The sequence below is a fragment of the Anser brachyrhynchus genome (genome assembly GCF_964034855.1).
Source record: "Anser brachyrhynchus genome assembly, chromosome: 10".
Taxonomy (NCBI): Eukaryota; Metazoa; Chordata; class Aves; order Anseriformes; family Anatidae; genus Anser; species Anser brachyrhynchus.
This window is the reverse complement of record NC_137705.1, coordinates 17,887,629-17,907,663: the sequence shown is the minus strand read 5'-3', so window position 1 is coordinate 17,907,663 and position 20,035 is coordinate 17,887,629. Positions and strand designations below refer to the sequence as shown.

The 20,035-nt window shown below is 48.5% G+C and overlaps 2 protein-coding genes across 6 annotated transcripts in view; one reads left to right on the top strand and one right to left on the bottom strand.

Moving 5' to 3' along the window:
• LOC308200482 (PHD finger protein 7-like) overlaps positions 1-5,866 on the top strand; it is a gene marked incomplete at its 5' end in the record, with an annotated part of 9,117 nt that extends 3,251 nt beyond the window's left edge. The window contains one exon of the mRNA XM_080606346.1: positions 9-5,866. The remainder of the gene's footprint in view (positions 1-8) is intronic.
• IARS1 (isoleucyl-tRNA synthetase 1) overlaps positions 1-16,938 on the bottom strand; it is a 127,401-nt gene extending 110,463 nt beyond the window's left edge. The window contains exons 1-6 of one of the 5 annotated variants that reach the window (XM_080606622.1): positions 16,747-16,938; positions 14,064-14,153; positions 12,110-12,229; positions 11,452-11,608; positions 10,866-10,985; positions 7,572-7,654 (exon numbers count right to left, since the gene is read on the bottom strand). In XM_080606622.1, coding sequence (XP_080462748.1) covers positions 7,572-7,654; positions 10,866-10,985; positions 11,452-11,608; positions 12,110-12,228 — 479 coding nt within the window. In that variant the 5' untranslated portion in view covers position 12,229; positions 14,064-14,153; positions 16,747-16,938. The other 4 variants (XM_080606620.1, XM_080606621.1, XM_080606623.1 and 1 more) reach the window with 4 other exon arrangements.
• Between the last annotated feature and the right edge of the window lie 3,097 nt (positions 16,939-20,035).

The following is a 20,035-nucleotide window of genomic DNA, read 5'->3' as shown; positions in this document are numbered from 1 at the left end:
GGGCCTAGGCGGAGACGACGCTCCAGCCAGCAGGGGACGGCCCGGACAAGAAGCCGCTCCCCGTTACAACATCAGGCCCCAAATACCCAGAGGCAGACCCAAAGACGGCGTGGGAGCAGACGTGCTACAACCCCCAGTGCTCAGGGCAGCAGCAGCAGCAGCTTTGAAAGCGAAACGGCACCGGGGGTCCTCCAGCGATTCCCCGGTGCCTGAACGCAGCAGCCGCTCCAGCCACGCCGGGGCCAGTCCAGATGCGAAGCCGCTCCCGGTTACAACATCGGGCCCCAAATCCCTACGGCCGGCCTGAACAACGCCACGGGAGCAGCCGTGCTCCAGCCCCACGTCCTGGCTCCAGTCCCCAGCCGCCATCACAATAAAGCTTGCTGCCAATCCCATCTGTGCTGAGAGATCACGACGCGCGTCGGCTTCAGCCTCACTCGCACGACTAAGCCGTGTCTCCCTGCTTCCTTCCCTCCCCCCCATTAGATTGATTAGGAAAGCAACGCAATTCCAGTAAGCACGTTTGGCTTAATCACATTGTCCAAAAGGGGTTACGATCTACACAGCCAGACGTGTCGTTTGGGCTGCACATGTCCCAGTTATTAGCCAACCGTCACCCTCTAGACTATGGCACGTAGAGTTAGGAGCCGCGAAATTAAAGTGTCTTTGACGAATTGTAGTATGAACTTTCCCTGTGAGATTCCAAAGTTGCACTCCATTAAAACACCCCTCTGTTTCTAACTGCGCATTCATTAGCGCAGGCCCATGAGTTTTCAGGTCAGAATCAGTACGATACAAGCTTGCATCTCCCACATCCAAGTGAAAACCATGCTTAGGTGTGATTGTTGCACAACCACAATTGCACGCAGTTACAATTCCTTGCCCTCCCCACCCACGTTGAACTTGGGCATCATAACGCACCACGGCGCCTTATCACATGCATGGGCTTCGCAAGGCTGCTGTTGACAATTTGGAATAATGGGGAGTGGTACGACAAAATAAGGTAGATACCAAGATGTTTCAAGCACAGGTTCTGCTCGCCACCGATGTGGGCATCTAATCCCCGAGGGTGATGTAAGCAATACCAACAAGACGATTTGTTACCTAGCTGCCGAATGCAACACCAACAGCGCAAGCAGCCAGGCGGCACCGGGGTCCTCCTGAGGCTCCCCACCGTCGGGCAGCACCAGCCCCAGCACCGCCAGCCAGGCAGGACTGGGGCCCTCCTTGGCTCCCTGGTACCCGAGAGCAGCAGCTCCAGCACCCTCAGACTGACAGGAGTGGGGATGCCCCACAGCTCCATAGTGCCCAAGAGCAGCAGCGGCTCCAGCCACCCTGGACCAGAGCAGAGGACAACCCGATCATGATTACAACGTCCAGCCCCAAATCCCTACAGCCAGCCCAGAACACGCTGCAGAACCAGGCATGCGCTAGCCCCAAGTGCTGGCCCTAATCCCCAGCCCCCAAGCCCAATACAGTTCTGAGCCAGCCTCTCCCCGCTCCCCTCGCCCATCTTCCCCCAGGCTGCTTGCTTTGCAGGGGAGCCCATGGCAGCGGGGACGAGCACTCTGGACACGCTCTTTCCCACTGGCACACGTGGGTGATCACAGCACTGCAGCGCTGGAGAGGAGGTCGGGGCTGGCAAGAGGTGGGACAGGTGAGAGCAGGGCTGGCAGCCGGCTTTGGGCTCTTGTATGGCCTTGCCGTTAGCGCAAGGACTCGGCTTCGGCTTATCCGGGTTGCTCAGGCCACGCTCGTGAGCCTGCAAGAAAGGGACAAGTTTAACGGCAGCATCCTCCCCAGCAGGTTTGGGTCGAGGCGTCTGCCTGTCTTATGCCCGCTCTGGCACCGGTGCCTGTGAAGAATGACGTCGCGAGGTGCTGGGCCTGCTCTCTCAAGGAAGAACTACAGGCTGAGCACTGAGCCGGAGAAGTCCAAGGTCGCAGGTACGGGCTGTACACGCCTCGCACAAGCAGGACCGCTGTGGAGCGGGGTGAGCGCCCCTCGCCTCGCTTGAGATCGACTGCCTCCAGTGGCAGTGGCCGTGCTGAGAGAGGCGTGGTGGGGCAGAAAGCGAGTGAATCCCTGAGCCGAGGCGAGATTTTGGGAGGGCCTTTCCTGCAGAACGAAGGACTCCGCCACAAACTCATGTCGCGGTGCCCTTTCTCCAGCCGTGTGGTGCTGGAGGACGTGGTGTTGCCTGTCTTTGTCCCATCGGACTCTGGGAGTTCCTCTTCCAGGGCAGACGGCCTCTCGGGTTCTCGGATTAATGCTTTCCTCGGAAATGATGATACTGCTGGGCAGTCCGTTTGCTCTTGCACCGGCCAACCCGGCACAATCCTGCTTGTGAGACCGCAAGGCTGGTATTTGAGGGCTCCGTGGCACCCACAAGTAAGGCAAGCTGCTTTGTGGGGCACCAGGGATTGTTTTGCACAAGGAAAGCTACTGCGAGGCATACAGCCTTAAGGAGGCTGTGAGTTAGCCTAGATGAGCTGTGTCTGCGAGCCTCTCTGTCCCCGCATCTTCTCCAGCACAGTGAAGAGATGTAGTAGCTACAGAGAACGTTCCAGGTACAAGCAGGACATCAGGAACTGCAGTGGTGGTATTATTATTTTTTATTTTTATTTCCCTTGGAAATGAAATTGGGTCCTCACATCCAGCTTTTGAAGTAACTTTATCTGGAAGTAGCAGAGCAGCGTTCCTGAGTACGTAGTTTCACGCGAGGGGACGACTGTACAGCCTCCCACTTGCATTGGAGAGCAGCTCAAACTGGAAGGAGCCCCCTGTTGCGGAGATGCGCTCCATAATGCTGGTGCCTAGGGCCGTCAGTGAAGACAGTGAGAAGGTAAATGGCTTCCTGAAGCTGTCTTCCCCCGTGCTGATCTGCAACCTGGAAGGTTGTTTTCCTGTAGTTATCAATTTTTTGCTTGTACTTGAAATGAATGGTGTGAGTTTACCTCCTGACTCCTGAAGCTTACTTTTCTCTCCTTTTTCACAAGGGATAGTGAACAGCAGGCTGCTGAATGCACTCTGGACATGCTCCGTCCCAGTGGCACACGTGGGTGATCACAGCGCTGCAACGCTACTCTGTGTTGGTGCGGCCTCCCCTCGAGTACTGTGTACGGTTCTGGGCACCACAGTACAAAAAGGATGTGAAACTGTTGGAGAGTGGCCAGAGAAGGACAACGAAGATGGTGAAGGGCCTAGAGGGGAAGACGTACGAGGAGCGGCTGAGGTCACTTGACCTGTTCAGCCTGGAAAAGAAAAGGCTGAGGGGAGACCTCATCGCGGCCTACAGCTTCCTCACGAGGGGGAGCGGAGGGGCAGGCGCCGATCTCTTCCCTTTAGCGACCAGCGACAGGACCCGAGGGAGCGGTGTCAAGCTGTGGCAGGGGAGGTTTATGCTGGATATCAGGAAGAGGTTCTTCACCGAGAGGGTTGTCGCGCACTGGAACAGGCTCCCCAAGGACGTAGTCGTGACACAAAGCCTGTCAGAGTTTAAGAAGCGTTTGGACTGTGCTCTTAGTAACAGTAACAGGTAGTAGTCAGAGTAGCTTGGGTGCAGGAGACGCAAAAGGGGCCTTTCCAAAAGGCCAATTATTTTTCCAATTTCTTATCATTCTTCCGGAAGGACTGTCGGTATGTACTCCCCTGGGCTACTTCAATTTTCGAAGCTCGATCCACTTCTTCGTTGTTCTGATGTTCTTCGGTGGGTGGCACGATTCTTAGGCATGTGAGCATCTACATGACGTACCTTTACAGCCAAGTTTTCTACCCGGGCAGCACTATCTTGCCACAGGGTAGCAGCCCAGATAGGTTTACCTCTGCGCTGCCAGTTGTTCTGTTTCCATTGCCGCAGCCACCCCCACAGAGCATTTGCCACCATCCATGGGTCAGTGTAGAGATACAGTACTGGCCATTTTCCTCTTTCAGCAATCTCTAGGGCCAGTTGTATAGCTTTCATTTCTGCATACTGACTCGACTCACCTTCCCCTTCCATGGCCTCCACAACTTGTCGTGTGGGACTCCACACAGCAGCTTTCCACTTCCGATGGCCCCCTACCACACGGCAGGATCCGTCAGTGAACAACACATACTGCTTTTTGTCTTCTGGCAACTCATTGTACGGTGGTGCTTCTTCAGCGTGGGTTACCTCTTCTGTCAGCACTGCGAAATCCCTGCCCTCCGGCCAGTCCATGATCTCTTCCAGGATTCCTGGGCGGTTGGGTTTCCCCATTCGAGCCCTCCAGCATGCATGCTGCGTGGCCGGGCAGATGCTGACCCGAACATCTGCAGCCCCAGACACGAAAGGAATGTACGCAGATACCTACTAGAAAAACGTACAAAGCAGACTTCTTCCTTGTGAACACTATCCCTGTAGCGAATCACTGAAATGTCATGCAATACACAAAATACAGCAGTGGTTCCTATGAGGACCCATAGATCTGTTGTTTTGAAGTCATTCTGTTTTAGTGCTGGATGAGTTCCCCATGCAGAAAAAAATAAAGTCAGAAAACAACTTGTATGACTTACACAAGAGTGGGAAAAAAACAAGGCCACGACATTCCAGTTACATTCGTCCTTACAACAAGGGCAGCTGGACAATGACATTTAGTAACACGGCTCAACAGTATGAAAAAACCTCAAGCCAAAAGGAAAGTAACGCTACACATAGCGAGCAGTGGTACAACAGCCAGGCAACCCAAGGCAAAGGTTCCAGTTTCGAGAGCAACCTACAACCTCTTCAGCTGTAGCCTAGAAGCAGGACAGGGTCACCCCAAGCCTGACACTATTACAGAACATCGAAGGGGAGCGAGGCCAAAGGCCACTTCTGTCAAGGAAGAAATCTGAGGTCCTTTCTAAATAACAACCCTAAAGGGGAAACAAACTGCAGCAACTGAGATGGTTCAGGTAGAGGAGGGGGAGACAAAAAGCCCTGCCACTGACAGGAGCCCTGTGCTTCGTTTTCACAGTATACAGCATAACCATTATCTCAATCACGTAAAGTACTCATTTTCTGTTGTAACTAGGAATGATTTTTTCTTTTTTCCTCTCACCCACTTGCTAGTAATATTGCAAAAAGGGCTAAAGAACATCTTAGAACACAAAAGCAGATAGCAAATGTTACTGTCACCAGTGTGACATGAGCACTGTGTGGTTTTGCACTGTACAAGCAAGTCTTTCAGAAACAAACACGAAGCTTTCAACTGTTTTTAAAACTGATTTATGTTCAAACTGCAAAGGGTAATTTTAGCCACTACATGGAAATATAAAGCTGATTAACAAAACCTACACGCACAAATGTCAAAAAAACATTGCAAATCATCAGATCAGGAACGTGCTTCAGTTCTGACCACTGAGCTGTCCCCTCCTCTCCTTGACACTTCAGAGTTTTTCCTCTTCAATGGCCAGAGAAAACTGTTCTTGAGATGCAAACTATCTGCAAGCCTGAAAACCACGTAACAAGCCAGTAGCAGAAACAAAAAGTTTAGAAGTTACCGTTCTTTCTTCAAAGCTCATACACTTTTCAGACCAATCTGAGGTCAGTAAAAAATTTAAGGTCATATCAAGTTGCTCTCAATTTCACCGCATCTGTCTTATGAGCTGTACAAATATTACACAAACCCATCACATTTCACAGAACAACAGAAGTTGTACTTGAGCCCACTCTAGAATGGCCAGCCCCAGGAAGAGTTAGAACCAAAAAATTAACTTAACCATATAGGTTTAACTGATTGAAAGCCTGAAGACAAAATCCTTACCATATTTTAACCTCAAAAATCCATGGTTGCCATGCTTACTGCTGTTATTATCAATGTTTTTTTTCTGTGTCTAAGAGCAGCATTCTACTTCCACAGGCAGAACATAGCAAGAAAAACACTGGACGGGTCAATACGGTCACCAGATTTCAGTCAGTGCAGAAATTAATCTGCAGCTTCCGTTCCATAGTTATCCAGGCACTAAAATATTACAACTTTTTAAAATCTTTTTAACGAAAAAACTCATTAAAACAGATCAGTTTTAAGAAGTACACTTGAATCTACCATTCAAATGAATAATCCTAATAGACAAAATGCATCTTGAATGACACAGATTTTCAGTTCGCTGGTTGCGTTGGTAACCACCTGACTTCCTTTAGAAAAATTTACATGATGTTGTCAAAAGCACTACTGTAACTAGAGTGCTCTCTAAGTTTACCTCCCTTAGCCTTGGGGCAGGCTTCCTGCACTCCTTTTTCATTTCCCTCCTCCATCCACTCTGTGTGAACACCAGTGGTTCCACCTCCTGTTCTGTGCAAGCAGGTTGGCAATGGTATTGTAGTATGTCCCTTCAAGACCTAGACTTTGTAGACAATCCTATTTTCTAAAACAGCCTTTTAAAAGCATATTTTGCAACATGATTACGCAGAAAAATAGTAGCACCGGGAAGCAAAAAACACAGAATTAGAAGGTTGTCTGCATACATGCTTCCTGAAATCTCTCATATCACATAGATTTCAGATGCAAAGTCTGGATCCAAATAATTTTACAAGAGGTAGGTTTCTTGCCAGCCTTGGCTTTCTTGTCAGTCTTAGCTTTATCATTAAGCAGGGTTTCTTCAGCTAAACTAGTTATACATCTACTTCCTTCCTATTATCCCTGCAATGCTCATCAAAAACTCACTGGTACTTCAGGCCTCTGCAATGGTTCCAGAGACATCTGGAGGTTTTATCAATCCTTTATCATACCTATACAAACCATTTAATTACATAAGAAACCAACTACACAGCTCTATAAAGAAAGGTTATTAGTAAAACCAAAGAACATCAATAATACTTTACTATACATATATTTACTTTTCAATGGCTTTTTGTCAGCATACGCTCTGCCAAACCTTTCCCTGTAATTCACCTTGTAACTCTATCACCTGAAGTACTCATTGTTGCCAGTTTTCCACTGAATCAGCTCAGTTGTTTTTCCTCAACCTCAAAGGTCATCTTGTCTTTTAGAATTCCAACAGTCATTCTGAAAATGTTGCCAAAATTCCTGAAGTTAGCTCTGCAACAGGAGTCCCAGACAGCTGTCAAATTACACTGCCAAGAACATGATAACAGCAGATTCCAAGCCTCTAAGTTCAAGCTTAAAGAAGGGGGTTTACTGAACAGAGTTTAAAGTTAACACTGTGAAGAACATCAAGAAGGTAGAGAGAACTTCCTAAATGGAGCAAGGAACACATCGATCCATATGTCACCAGAACTGCTTTGAGGTTGACATGGAGTAATAAGACTTCAGGGTTGAATAAGAGTAGTCTTGTTCATACTTATTTTGAAATACTTATTTTGTCCATACTTACTTTATTTTGAAAATCCCTACTATCCTCAAAGAAAAAGCAGTTCAATTAATTCCCTCAAATAGGCATCAAGAGATTTCACATCCCCTTCGCCTTCTGTATTTTTCCCACTGTTTATCTGAACTCGGCACATTTCAAAACAGTTCTAGTGACATATGGATCAATACTGTTTACAGTAACTGAAACCTTCTTAACATTTTAAATTCATAGAGCATATGTGCAAGGTATGCAAGTTAACTTACCACACAGACTCCATGAACTCAGGATAAAGAGTTTTATAGTCATTTTCAAAATCAATCCAGCGTCCTAGTCTGGTTACATTGAACTGTTAAGAAATCAGATTAAAAGGCATCTTAACGTTAAAGATCACAGTATATTTCCACTATTTATTCTGTAAAAAGCTTGATTTTAGAAGTGCAGCATTTGTCCCGTATCAGCAAATCACTTAACACTTCTATGAAATGTTTAAGCCTGACATAGCTTAAAACAGTGTATTTAAACAAAGACAAGCAAAGAATGAAACCTTAATTGTTTAGATTCAAGACCACAGAATAGTCAAATACATTTGACACTACTAAATAGAAATGGTGGTGGAACAGAGATGCATTTTCAAGGTTCAGCTGTGGTTCAAATGCCTGAGAATTGCTACTGACTACAGGGATCTTGTTTTCCATTTTTAAAGCTGCTGGTTCCAGAGACAGTGAAACCTGGAACACAGTCTGTCAGCTTTCAGTTTTACCAAAACACGATGTGATTAGAAGACAAGGAAATGATGAAAGAAATTGGTATGTCACAAGGAGTTATCAAAAATTTTTTCAGGGCCAACTGCCTTCCTTGACTTCCCAAAGCTATGAAAGGGCTGCCAGAGACCACGACATTGACAGGCACTAGTCCCTGTCTCAGGACAGATGTGCTCACGCCCACTGGCACAGGATATGAAAACTAACGAGTAGTAAGGTAGCTATGGAGTCCACCTGGGACAGGGTACTTTCCTGCTAATTTGCAACTTTTGAACAGTCAGCTCTGCAAATAACGGAGCCCAGAAACACCTCTCCTGATACTGTTACATGCAGGCCACGCTGAATGTCAAACTAGTAGAGCGATGAGAGCCAATGACTTCTCTCATTTCTACATTTTCACAGCATACCTGAGTTCCTAAAATACGTATGCTTTTTTCTGACTTTTAAGCCACTCTGACATTCCACTATTAAGATCCAAAGCCTACAGTTGATCATTACAAAGACCCAAGAAGCTGGAGTATTATATTTGGTCTCAAAGATCTCATGCATCCAAGGAACTTCTTTTTCACGATGTTTTACCTTTTTTAGCTGTTCCAGACAGAAAATAAACACTATTTCCTGGAGGAATTTTGGGAATTCCTTTCCTAACACTGTCACAAAATATTTTAACTTATTACCAGCCAATCACAAAAAAAAATTAAACCATTTATTGTTATCATCTGAAATACATGTTTGTGTGTTGATATGCACACATACATGTTCAACTGTACACACAGAACAAAATATAAAATCAATTTACTGTTAAGAAGACTACTGTTAATTCAGACTAAACAGCACTGTAAAATACCACTTGCTGAATGTAGAGTTAATAGTGACATAAGAAAAATAACATCAACTAGAACACCACCCATTTTTCTTTTTAAAAACAACCAAGAATCATTAACATCATTGAAATACGAAATTTAAGTATGGATGAATGACTGTTTATTTGGAAGAATAAACCCTGTTCTTTTAACCCAGTCACTTGCTCAAATTTAGGTTGCAGCTATTTTAGCAATGATAGTAGTTTCTTTGGACAGTAGCCATAGCTTCAAAAATGCTCTCAAGGGCATGAGACAAACGATACTCGAAGAAATTTCTATTTCAACCAAAAGGAATAGAGCAGGACTAGAGAGCATATAGCATAATGAGGTAGACGAGCCTCTGGATGATGAGGAAAAAAAAATGATTATTCTGCCTGGTAAAGAAAACAAGCGATGGTGAAGATAAAGGTTTACTGTAAGCCTAAATTTTATAAAGGAACTACAGTTCTTCAAACTAGAAAGGCCCTGTTCTCGCTGCAAGCTGAAAAAGTCTGATCCATTCTTCCCCTCATCTGTAGGGGCTTGCTATCACCTGCTGTCACTGTGGCACAGCGGCAGTGTGTCACAGTGGCACAGCCAGGAAAAGCACCTGGGCTGTGCCTTAGCTCCAGAAAGCCACGAAGAAAAAAAGTCATCACTTCACATACATACCAGACTAGTAGCAAATACAAATGGGTTAAACATACTTTATTCTGGCCCACTACAACTGTTTTCATGCATACCTCCTCTTTCCCATTCACAACTATTGTAAACATATATACAGAAAGAAAAACATAACAAGGACAAAAATAAGAAGTACCAGGTCCTATATAGAGAACGAATATTATCAAGAGCTACAAATAAAACCATGCATCCAAGAAAATATCAAACCCAACTACTTGGAACAGCTCTCTAACATAAAGAGAGTCTACAAAGACCAATGCTCTCTCCTTCGCTATTTTCATGGATTGCAAAAGTTTAGACCAAGACTCTCTTGGAAGAGTGAGGATCTACCCACACCAATTCTGACCCAAAAATTAGATGCTAGAACTTCTGCTGTTCCAGAAATAGAAATTGTTCCTACACTCTTGCAGTAACACTGGGAAGTGGGGACCAGAAAAGCCAATAGATGTCAATGTGCATTGCTTTTATTTGCTCCACTTGAAAACCAATTCAAGTCAGACTTCACTTTAAATTTTCCATACAGGAGAAGACACAAAGGAAGAGACAATTTGTATCAATTTAGTTAGACACTTTGAGCTGCTCCAGGTTACGTTAAGATAACCTCCTGACATTACAGCAGTCCCCCTGATCTGAAGCACAATGTTTTTCTTATGTTCCCCTTTCAGGATCACCAGTAAAAAACAGAGTAGTTAAGGACATGAGATTTATGCATGTAACCAAATAGAAGGATAAAGTTCACCCCAGCAGAACAACTTACACAGATGAAGTCAAACGAGTTTTCTGAATAAACCAATCACAATACCACATTGGAAATCCAGACAACTTCGTATAGTTTCTCTTTGTAATGTTTAATTCTTTAAGAAGTTGGCTCCCACCATAACATCTGTAGAGCAAAGAGCAGTTGCTTCTTTCCATCCACCTCTGAAGAGGAAGTCATTGCAAAGGGTCTCTTATACCAAGGGACCACTACGTGATTCTCGTATGCCATCCACATTCTGAGGACCTACCCCTTTCAAAACCTAAAGTCAGAAATCCTCCTCACTGAGGCTGCCTCCCCTCTTTGGTCTGCAAAATGTTGCAAGGTTACACTCTTGACTCCACATCATGACCCGATCCACCTGGCATAAAAACCACCTGCTCTTTAAGTCAGTGCTCCCTCTGGTGTGCTTCACCACACCGTAAAACACAGTAAAGAGAGGTCCAGTAAATACCAGATTTCTACATCCTGTTAAGGAACACACAGCAGAACACACACTGAGCCTTCACTTACCTCCCATTCCTTCGAGTATCTCATCACAATTCCTCTGCACTGGTTGTTGTACTCTGCAATGCCCATCTTTGCCACATCTTCTGGCCCTTTGATACCTAAGGTCTTGTCAATCTCATATTCCTGGGAGCATTGAGAAAAAAACAGGAAAAAAAAAATCACACTGCTGTCAAAAGCTTTCACATAATTTCTCTAGTTAATGTTCTATGCATTATATGGGCTGAAGGGTCTCTATCCTTCTGAATTTTCATGAGTACTACACCTGAAATAAGCAGACATTTTAAAGGATAGCCTCAGTGTGAATATGTCTTTACTATCTTAAGAAAAAAAAAAAAGGTTTCTGAAATACATACCAAATAAACACATGATTACAGCAAGTAACAGAGTGCCTGAAGAAGGGCATATGATCAGCAGAAAACACCAGAAGCTAGAACACAAAGGCCAGAGCAACACACTGGACAAAGAACTTCTATTTCTCTCTTAGCGACCATGCCAGGCGTAAGAGCAATATAAACATGACTGATGAGCAGGGAACACCATGGAAAGAGGAACCAACAGACATATCTGTAGGCAGATTTATTACACATACCACAGGTAAGCCATGACAATCCCATCCAAATCTTCTGTCAACATGAAACCCACTCTGATGAGCGAATCTGGTTACTATGTCTTTAATGGTTCCTGCAAGAATATGGCCATAGTGTGGTAGCCCAGTAGCAAATGGAGGGCCATCATAGAAGTTAAACCTGTAACACAAGACAACATTCTTAATTAAATCAAACTTCAGCATCAAATCTTCAAACAGGGTAACTGTACCTGTGTGCTTATGCTTCCTGTGTCTTACCAGGGCAACATCAATTTCTTGCTCTGCTGTTAGCAGTCAACACAAGTATTATGTTGGCAGAGGAAATAAAGGCATTATCTCAACTCCCTCAGGTCCTGATTGCCAGTTCTACCAAGGTTACTACTGAAAACGTCAGCACGCTGCTCCACAGCCGGCAGGCATGGGAGCTGTCCTTTCTTACCTACAGATTTATTTTATAAACTTACCGTGCAGGAAGCTACTGTTTTATTACTACTACTAGTATACTGTTGATTCTTCATAAACTGAAATATAAATCATAACTGACATGAGAACATTAGCCAAGATTGCTATCTCCAAAGAGAATTGCGGCCAAAAAAAAAAAAAAGTAATTATAGCTAAGCCAACCTTGCATTGCAACAAACAGCTTTTAGTTGATTCTTACCTAGGTCTGTTCTTTGATTGCTTTAGGCATTCCTGGAAACAATTCAGATTTTTCCAGAGCTCCAGTATCTTCTCTTCCTCATTTGGGAAAGTTATGTTTTCTGGAACTTGTTGAACCATTCTTTCCCAGCAAGGACCAAGCAAAGAAAACAACGTATTTAACAGAAGTGAAAGAAAAAAATGACTTCAAACACAACTATTTTACAAATCCGTATCAACCTGACACATCTTTGTTTTTCCAAAGAGACTGAGTCAGCATCAACATGAAAGCAAGCTCTATATTCTAAATAATAATAATAATAATAATTTTGATAGATTAACACCACAGTTTTGTAACAGGAAAAGCATTTTCCACTCACTAAACTAGTCATTTTTGTAATATGCTTTTATTTTTGCTTCCTCTAGAAAACAGTCACAGGATGAATTATTTTTTGGCTGCAGGTTTGATTTTTTTTGTTGGTGGTTGGGTTTGGTTGGTTGGGGTAGGGTTTTTTTGCCTTTTTGTTGTTGTTCAAAATTTTTAATTTTCATGTCCAAACTGACCTTTCAGCATCAATTTATGAACTAGCACAGGAACTAAATAAATTACTTAAAAGGAAGCTACTGTACGTCTATTCCTAGCATTTGTGTTTTCAAAGACTTAAGCCGTCCTTTTTCTCCTTAGGCCATCATTCTCAGGAAAACCTAAAACGAGCTTAGACTTCAGATAGTGTAACTGGAACACGTGACAACACAAGATGAACACGGGGAGAAGAATTTGAACAGATAAGGACAAAGCTCGAGGACCTCTGCTGTGCATCCTCTAGAAGTTCTAACTTCCAGAGGATCTGCAGATTTTACTTGCATCAAGCTCAACCACTGAAGTTGAGTGATAACCATACAGGTTTTGAGAACCGGCCCAGCTGTCAACACCCCGTAATGTAATAAATTAAATACATATTTAAGGTTTGGTCTGTAACTGTGACCGGGCTATGGAAGCTGCTCACGTATCACAGACTCCATGCGTAAATCACAGTATCACTTTTGGCCCCTTTCTACCAACTGGAGCACTGCACACACAAACCAGTGTCCAGTAACCACAGGCCACAAATTCATACACACACCTCCCAACAGTACAAGAGAAGTTTATTAAGTCAAAATTAGGGAAAAAAAGCTACTGATGATAGTTAATATGCAAGTTAGTCACTACCACTCATTTTTTTTTCCTAGTTACAGGACACAATTTTAGACAGACTGACTTAAAAGACAAACCCAATTTAAAACCCATGGACGTCTCAGCTGAGCAACAAGTTAAATTAAGACTTCGGTGTTCAGGAAAAACATCAGTTTACACACTGATGCATGAATAATTCAGCATATCCAAAGCATGAAGGGACCCCAAAGCCCACCCCGTCCCAACCCCCTGCCATGGGCAGGGCCCCCTGCCCCTAGCCCAGGCTGCCCCCAGCCCCATCCAGCCTGGCCTTGGGCACTGCCAGGGATGGGGCAGCCACAGCTCCTCGGGGCAGCCTGGGCCAGGGCCTCACCGCCCTCTGAGGGAAGAATTTCTTCCGAATATCTAATCTAAATCTACCCTCTCTCAGTTCAAAGCTGTTAGCCCTTGTCCTGTCAGTACACGCCCTGACACAGAGTCCCTCCCCAGCCATCTCATAGGCCCCCTTTAGGTATTGGAAAGTTGTTGTATGGTCTCCCCGGAGCCTTCTCTCCTCCAGGCTGAACTCCCTCAGCCTGTCATCATAGGAGAGGTGGTCAATAACACACCACTTTCAAGCAAGACTCCAAATTTACATACAGATTAGTAAGCACAAGGGTTGGTTGTTGTTTTCTTGTTTTTTTTTTTGTTTGTCTGGTTGTTGTTGTTGTTTTTGTATTCTTGTTTCTTTGTTCATTTTCTGCTGAGAAAAAAAAGCTCAGGGTTAAGGCAATGCACCACTGAGGAATTAAAAGACACTCACTTTTCTAAAAGATAGTAACATTCAATAGGAAAGGCATCAAAGTTTACAGATCGTACTACAGCAGCCTCAAACTTATGCTGAGCTTCTTATCTAGAAGGAAAAAAACACAAACATTAAAACCATAAAAGCAAGTTAGAACGTGGTTTTTGGGGTATTAGGATCAATTACAAATATTTAATTACTCAAGAAAGAATCAGTAAAAACCCTACTACATATGAACCAAGATTTCAGAAATGCAGTTGACAGCACACAACACGTATGGATTGATAATCAGCACAAAGGAGATTTCAAAACATTACTGATTTTGTTGCTTGGAAAACTGAGGACTCACAAACTAAAAGCACACATCAGATACTGTGACAAGCAGTTAAATGAAATGAATGCACCGTATCCTATACAAGCAGTCTCCCAACCTTCTGAGGTTTATGATCAGTCTCTTACCTCTGTTCCAACCACCTTCTTCCACAAACTATTGTGTAGGAGACTTGTGCATGACCTTCCTTCCCTCCATAGACTAGAGGCCTCCTTTCTCCATCTACAAACACCCTCCCCAGAGTTAAAGAATGCGTTGCTTTACATTCATACAGAATTAGACCCTCTCGTTTCCTGTCTTTTTAAGTCGTGATATTTGAAGCAAGGCGATTTCTGGGATAACAAAATTGTGAACTGATCATCTGATAATCAAGATAATCATTCTCTCCATCCCTTCCAGAAATGGAAGTTTAAAATGAAAAGTTGGCTGGCTGGGAGCAGAATGCTAAGCTACAGACCAAATATTGCTTCTGAGAATCCTTTGCTAACAAGTTGTTATGCCTTACATACAGAACAAAACTGCAACACTAACCAAAGACCTAAGAACAGGTGGAGAAAAAAAAATCATGTTCAACTACCTTTAAAACTTTTTTAAACTGAACAATAGTATTCTATTCTCAGTAGCACTTTCCATAAGCCACCACACAGTTGGACACACAAGAATACACTTCTATTTGGAGCAACTTTTTTTTCTGCCTCAAAAGGACATCAAGTTGCCACCCTATTGGCCACTCGCCCTAACATCTCCTGCAATTCATCGGTGAAATTACATCAGAAAGGAATGAAAAGCACAGTTTTCATCACACGAGTCCTGTGCTTGATGGTAACAGAAAATCGATGTTTTCACCTTCTTCAGAACATGCTGATAACGACCTGGTTCAACTCATCTGTTTGGTGGGTAATGAAACTGACAAATTACAGACTTTTCTTACCGAGAAAATGTCTCCTAAAGTGATTGGATCAGAAAATTAGATCTGGGAAACTGAGAAGCGACAATTTCTAATTCCTTCAAGGTTAAATGAAGCCTACTCGACCTGAGCCCGACACCTGAGGATGGGTTAGGGAAATTGTATGAAGTTAACTCACGTGAACCTGTCACTCAAGCTGAAACACTAACCAAGATGGACTACAACTCATCTGGTCCTGCTTCGTTTTATGCTGAAAAGCCGATTAGAAGAGCACTGAAAGGGTGACCTGATTCATAAATTAATGCTATGTTTAGGCACAAGCACGTCTGTGAAGCACACCAGACGAGAACCCTGCGTCACTACACACACGCTCTCTTCAGCAATTTTTGGTGTCTTCACACTACCTCGATTAAAAGCGTAGAAGTCTTCGCTGTGCAAACAAAACCTGTATTATTTGGAAATAGCTCCGAACTACCCACTTCATAAATCAGAAGCTACCGGCAGCTGAATTAGCAAACGCTGCTGTTACGCAAAACTAAACCCCGCCGTTACCTGGCAGCAGCCGCCTAAGCACAATAAAAGGAAGAAGAAGAAGAAGAAGAAGACGGCTGCGCTCTGCGGCCTTCAGGAGGGCCGGGCGCGCCGTGCCCACCCAGAGGGACCACCTCCAGCTGGGACTGCGCTTACCACAGCGCGTCAGCAGCGGGGCGCCTGAGCTGCAGCCGGGTCCGGAGCCGCCTTCCCCCCGCAGCGAGGCACCACCCGCCCGCCACAGGCGCCCGGAGCCCCGCCGCGCTCCCCCCCCGCCCCCCGAGCCGGGCCCCGCCGCTCACCTCCGGCCGCATGGCAGGAAGCGGCGCCGGGCGCACGCGGCGCACGCAGCCAATGGGCGCGCCGCCCGCCGGCCGCGCAACAAGGCCGCCTGCCGTTGGTGCCGCCTGGCCCCGGGGGCGGCGCTCTGCAGGCGCAGCGGCCCCGCCCCGGCGGCCGGCCCGTCAGCTCGGGGCGTTAACGGGGGGGGGGGGCTGGCGGGGTCAGAGGGCTGCTAAACGGTTCTCGTGTTGTTTGCGGGTGGAATTTAAGGCGTTAAAACTGCGGTCTTGAAATACAGAAAGATGTTGGCAGTGGGCTGTTGGCCACGTCGGTTCTGCTGTTACCACATCCAGGTTCTCATCGTTTTCCCCTCGAATATTTTGCACTTCTCTGTCCTTCACAAGCGTAGCGATAAGCTGAATATACACCAAGGTCTGCTGTCCTTGCTCGGGTGGTGCCCGTAACTGAAACCATTCGGGTCACAGCAAGCTCTTTCTTCATGAGCAATTTAATCTCAAAGATGGGCAGAAAAGGGAAAACGGTCGCATTTACTAGTACAGGAGCTGCACTGTGGGTCAAAAAATAAGGGAAAAAAGGGGAAATTGAAAGCCCAGGGAGACTTGTAGCAGAGAGATCGGGGCTCAGCGTACCTGGGTCCGTCCCCAGACTGAAAAAGCGAATGTCTCTGCGCCCGTTCCTCACAAAGCAGTACGGTCAGGCGGAAGGGAAGAAGCGAACCCCCCGAAAGCCCTCACAGGCGCGGCCCCGCGGCCAGGGGCAGCCCTCACCGCCCCACCCGGGTGCGCGCCGATGGAAGGCAGGGCCCGGGCCTCGGCCAGGCCTCGTCGCTCACGGCCCCCGCCTCCCCGGAGCGGGCCTCGCCCCCCGCGGGCGGAAAGGCGGCGGCACCGTGCGCCCCCTGCCGAGCAGCGAGGCGGCGCCCTGGGCCCCACGGGCCCGTCACGGCGGCCGGGGCCCGCCCGCTACCCGGGGAAGGCGAAGTCGGCCCCCGCTGGGGCGCGGGCACCATTTTGTATCGGCGGCCCCGAGGGCGGCGGCGGCCCCCGTCAGGAGTTCAAGGGGCACGGGGCGGCCGAGGGCACTGCCGCGGAGCTCCGCGGCTTCCAGCAGCCCGTCACGGGCCCGGGCGCTGGGCACTGAGGGGTCCGGACGCCCCTTTCCCCGCTGCAGCCATTTCCTCTGCCCGCACCTCACGGGCGCCTTAGGCAGTTTACGTAAGACCACTGCAACGGAGGGGAGGGCGATGGCGCTTGCGCAAAGAACTGAGCGCAAAAGGTGTTTGTGAATAGGAGATGAGCAAAACAACGCTCCCCGAGCGTTGGGCCAAACCAACAGGCGCCGCGCGGCGGTGGGTTGGAGGGGGAGATCCCGGGACTAACCCTGCAGACACCAGCGCGGAGTCCGACGAGGCCGATCCCTGTGCAGATCTCTGTGTTGTTGCCGGGTCCGCAGGTCGAGATTTGGAGAGGACAGGCTGGCTCAGGAGCGGCCGGGTGCCTCCCCCAGCATCCCCCCCCGCGGCTCGGCAACAGTTGGACCGCGCCAGAGAGTATAAATAGGGGGTGTGTGCGTATCCCTTTTTAGTCGGCGTGGGGCGGCGGGCGGTGTCGGTGGCGTGTAGCGCCTGCGGCTCAGCGCCCTCCCCGGAGCCGTCCCTCGTCGCTCCCCTCCCAGCCCCGGCCCGCCGGCCCCTGGCGGAGCGCTGACAGCCCGGCAGCGGCCGGCTGGGGGAGTGGGCGAGGCCATCTCACCGCGGCGGCGGCGGCTTGGAGCCGGTCAAGCTGCCCCCCAGCCCGCAGCCGTTCAGCCAGGCTATGCGCTGCAAACGGGCTCCGCTCAAGAAAAAAACGGAGCGGATCGTGAAGAGGTAGAGGCGCCCGGGGAGGCCCCCGCCGGCGGGGACGCGGCAGCAGCAGCAGCAGCAGGGCGCTCGGGAACCGGCAGCGGAGCCCGGGGAGAAGCGGGAGGAGGCGCGAGCGGAGAGGCGACGGCGCCGGACGCGCTCGGCGGGGCGAGGAGCATGTGAGGGGACGGGGCGGCGATGGTGCGAGGCGCGGAGCCGGCGGTGAGCGGCGGCAGAGCCCGGCGCCCCCCCTGGGGGGGTCCCGCCCGCGGCTCGGCGGTGCCGGCAGGCGCCTGCCCCCCGCCGCCGAAGGGCTGCGAGCCGCGGCGGGGCGGCAGCCGCTCGCGGTGGCCCCGCGGGAGGCAGCCCGGCGGGGCGAGGAAGCTGCTGGGCAGCCGCACGCACGGCCCCTGCCAGCACTGGCAGCAGCAGCAGCAGCACTGCCGCCCCTTCCGCCGCTGCCACAGGCCCGGCCGGCCGCGGGTGCTGCTCTCCCTGCGGCCCGTCAACGTGCTGGGCAGGAGGGCGCCCGGCATGCGGGCCCCCCGCAACACCAACCAGTTCCTCATGCGGGAGAAGTACCAGCTCATGCACCTCCGCTCGGACTCGCTGGGCACCGAGAGCGGCGGGTCGGACTGCGAGATGGACCCGCTGGACATGGACTCCTACCTGGGGGTGCTGGAGAACGCCCGCGGGGCGCTGATGGACGCTGTCGAGGACACCCGTACCTGCGGCCCGGCTGCGCGGCCGCCTCCGGCTCCGGGCTGGGGTCCCCCGCAGGAGGAGAGCCAGCAGTACTTCCCCTCCGAGGACGATGTGATTGAGAGCGAGCTTTTCATGGAGAGGGACTTCGATGAGTTCTGCAGCCAGATCGCCTGAGCCCCCCGCGGGCAGCTTTCCCTGCGCTGTGTCGGTTCGCGTATTCCTTGGTCACCCCCTTGCGTTTTTGCCAGGGGGGTCGGCCGCTTTTATAAACAAGCGAGTGTATGAGCGGCAGCAGCCCCCATGTAAATAAAAGGAACTTTTCTGGAGGCAAGCAGGCTGCCAGCAATGCTTCATGCGCCGGGGGCTCCTGGGGTGGGCAGTAGGGAGGGTAGGGGAGAGGCAGACAGAGGTTGTGGGGTGTGGGGGGGGAAGGCCAGGGATGGGAAGGCCAGGGGCAGGGAGCAGCAGAACCACGAAACCAAACGACTCCAAGGGCCGGAGGGGACTTTCCTGACCTTGCCGAAGTTGCTCCGCTCCCTGCGAGCCCAGTGGGCAGGCAAGATGGCTAAATACGTGCACAGCAGTGAAGGTAAACACTGAAACCATTGATTCTGCAGCTATTTACAATTCCTCTCCTTCTAAGGAAGGCAATCAAGGCAGAGAGGCACTTTGGACACAAGCTACTGATTGCACCACTGTGCCGATTTTCTACTGTAATTGGAGCGTTTTCATGCCTGCTTTACATTTATGACAGCGGGGTGTTATTCCTATTTTACCAACCACAGCAGAAGTGTCTAGAAAGATACTTAAAAGGCCTCTGAACACCTAAAAACATAGCTGCCAAACACCCAAAATGTGGATGCCTACCACCTGGCCAAAGCTCTCCAGGAGTGGTTAGGATTAAGTTTTTTTGTACATACCGTGAAGGTAGTGGCTAAGGTAAACATGAATCTTGCCAAATCCCTAAGGAGGAGAATGTTGTGGGGAAGGGGTCATGAATTCAAGCTAATAGAAGATTGGCTTGAAACAGTTAAAGTACTTTACACAACAGGTAACACATTCCTGAAACTTGTTGCCACAGGAGCACACAGGCAAATTGCATCTGCTGGTCTGAAACAAGTTTAGCTGAATTAGCCGTATGTCCACAAACAGGGGACAGAACCCACCCCCAGGTGCTGAAGGAGTAAGCACAGCAGACTGTGGCAGTGGCTGCTCGCTCTCACCCTCCCCAGGCAGTCTCGCCTGTGCCCCACCAGCACTGCTGGAGCCAGAATGTGAGGCCAGGTGAGCCCTGGGTCCCATCCAGCAGGGGCTGTTCTTTGAAACTTAGCCCCACTTACAGCACAGCTATAGGACCCTGGGAGCAGCAA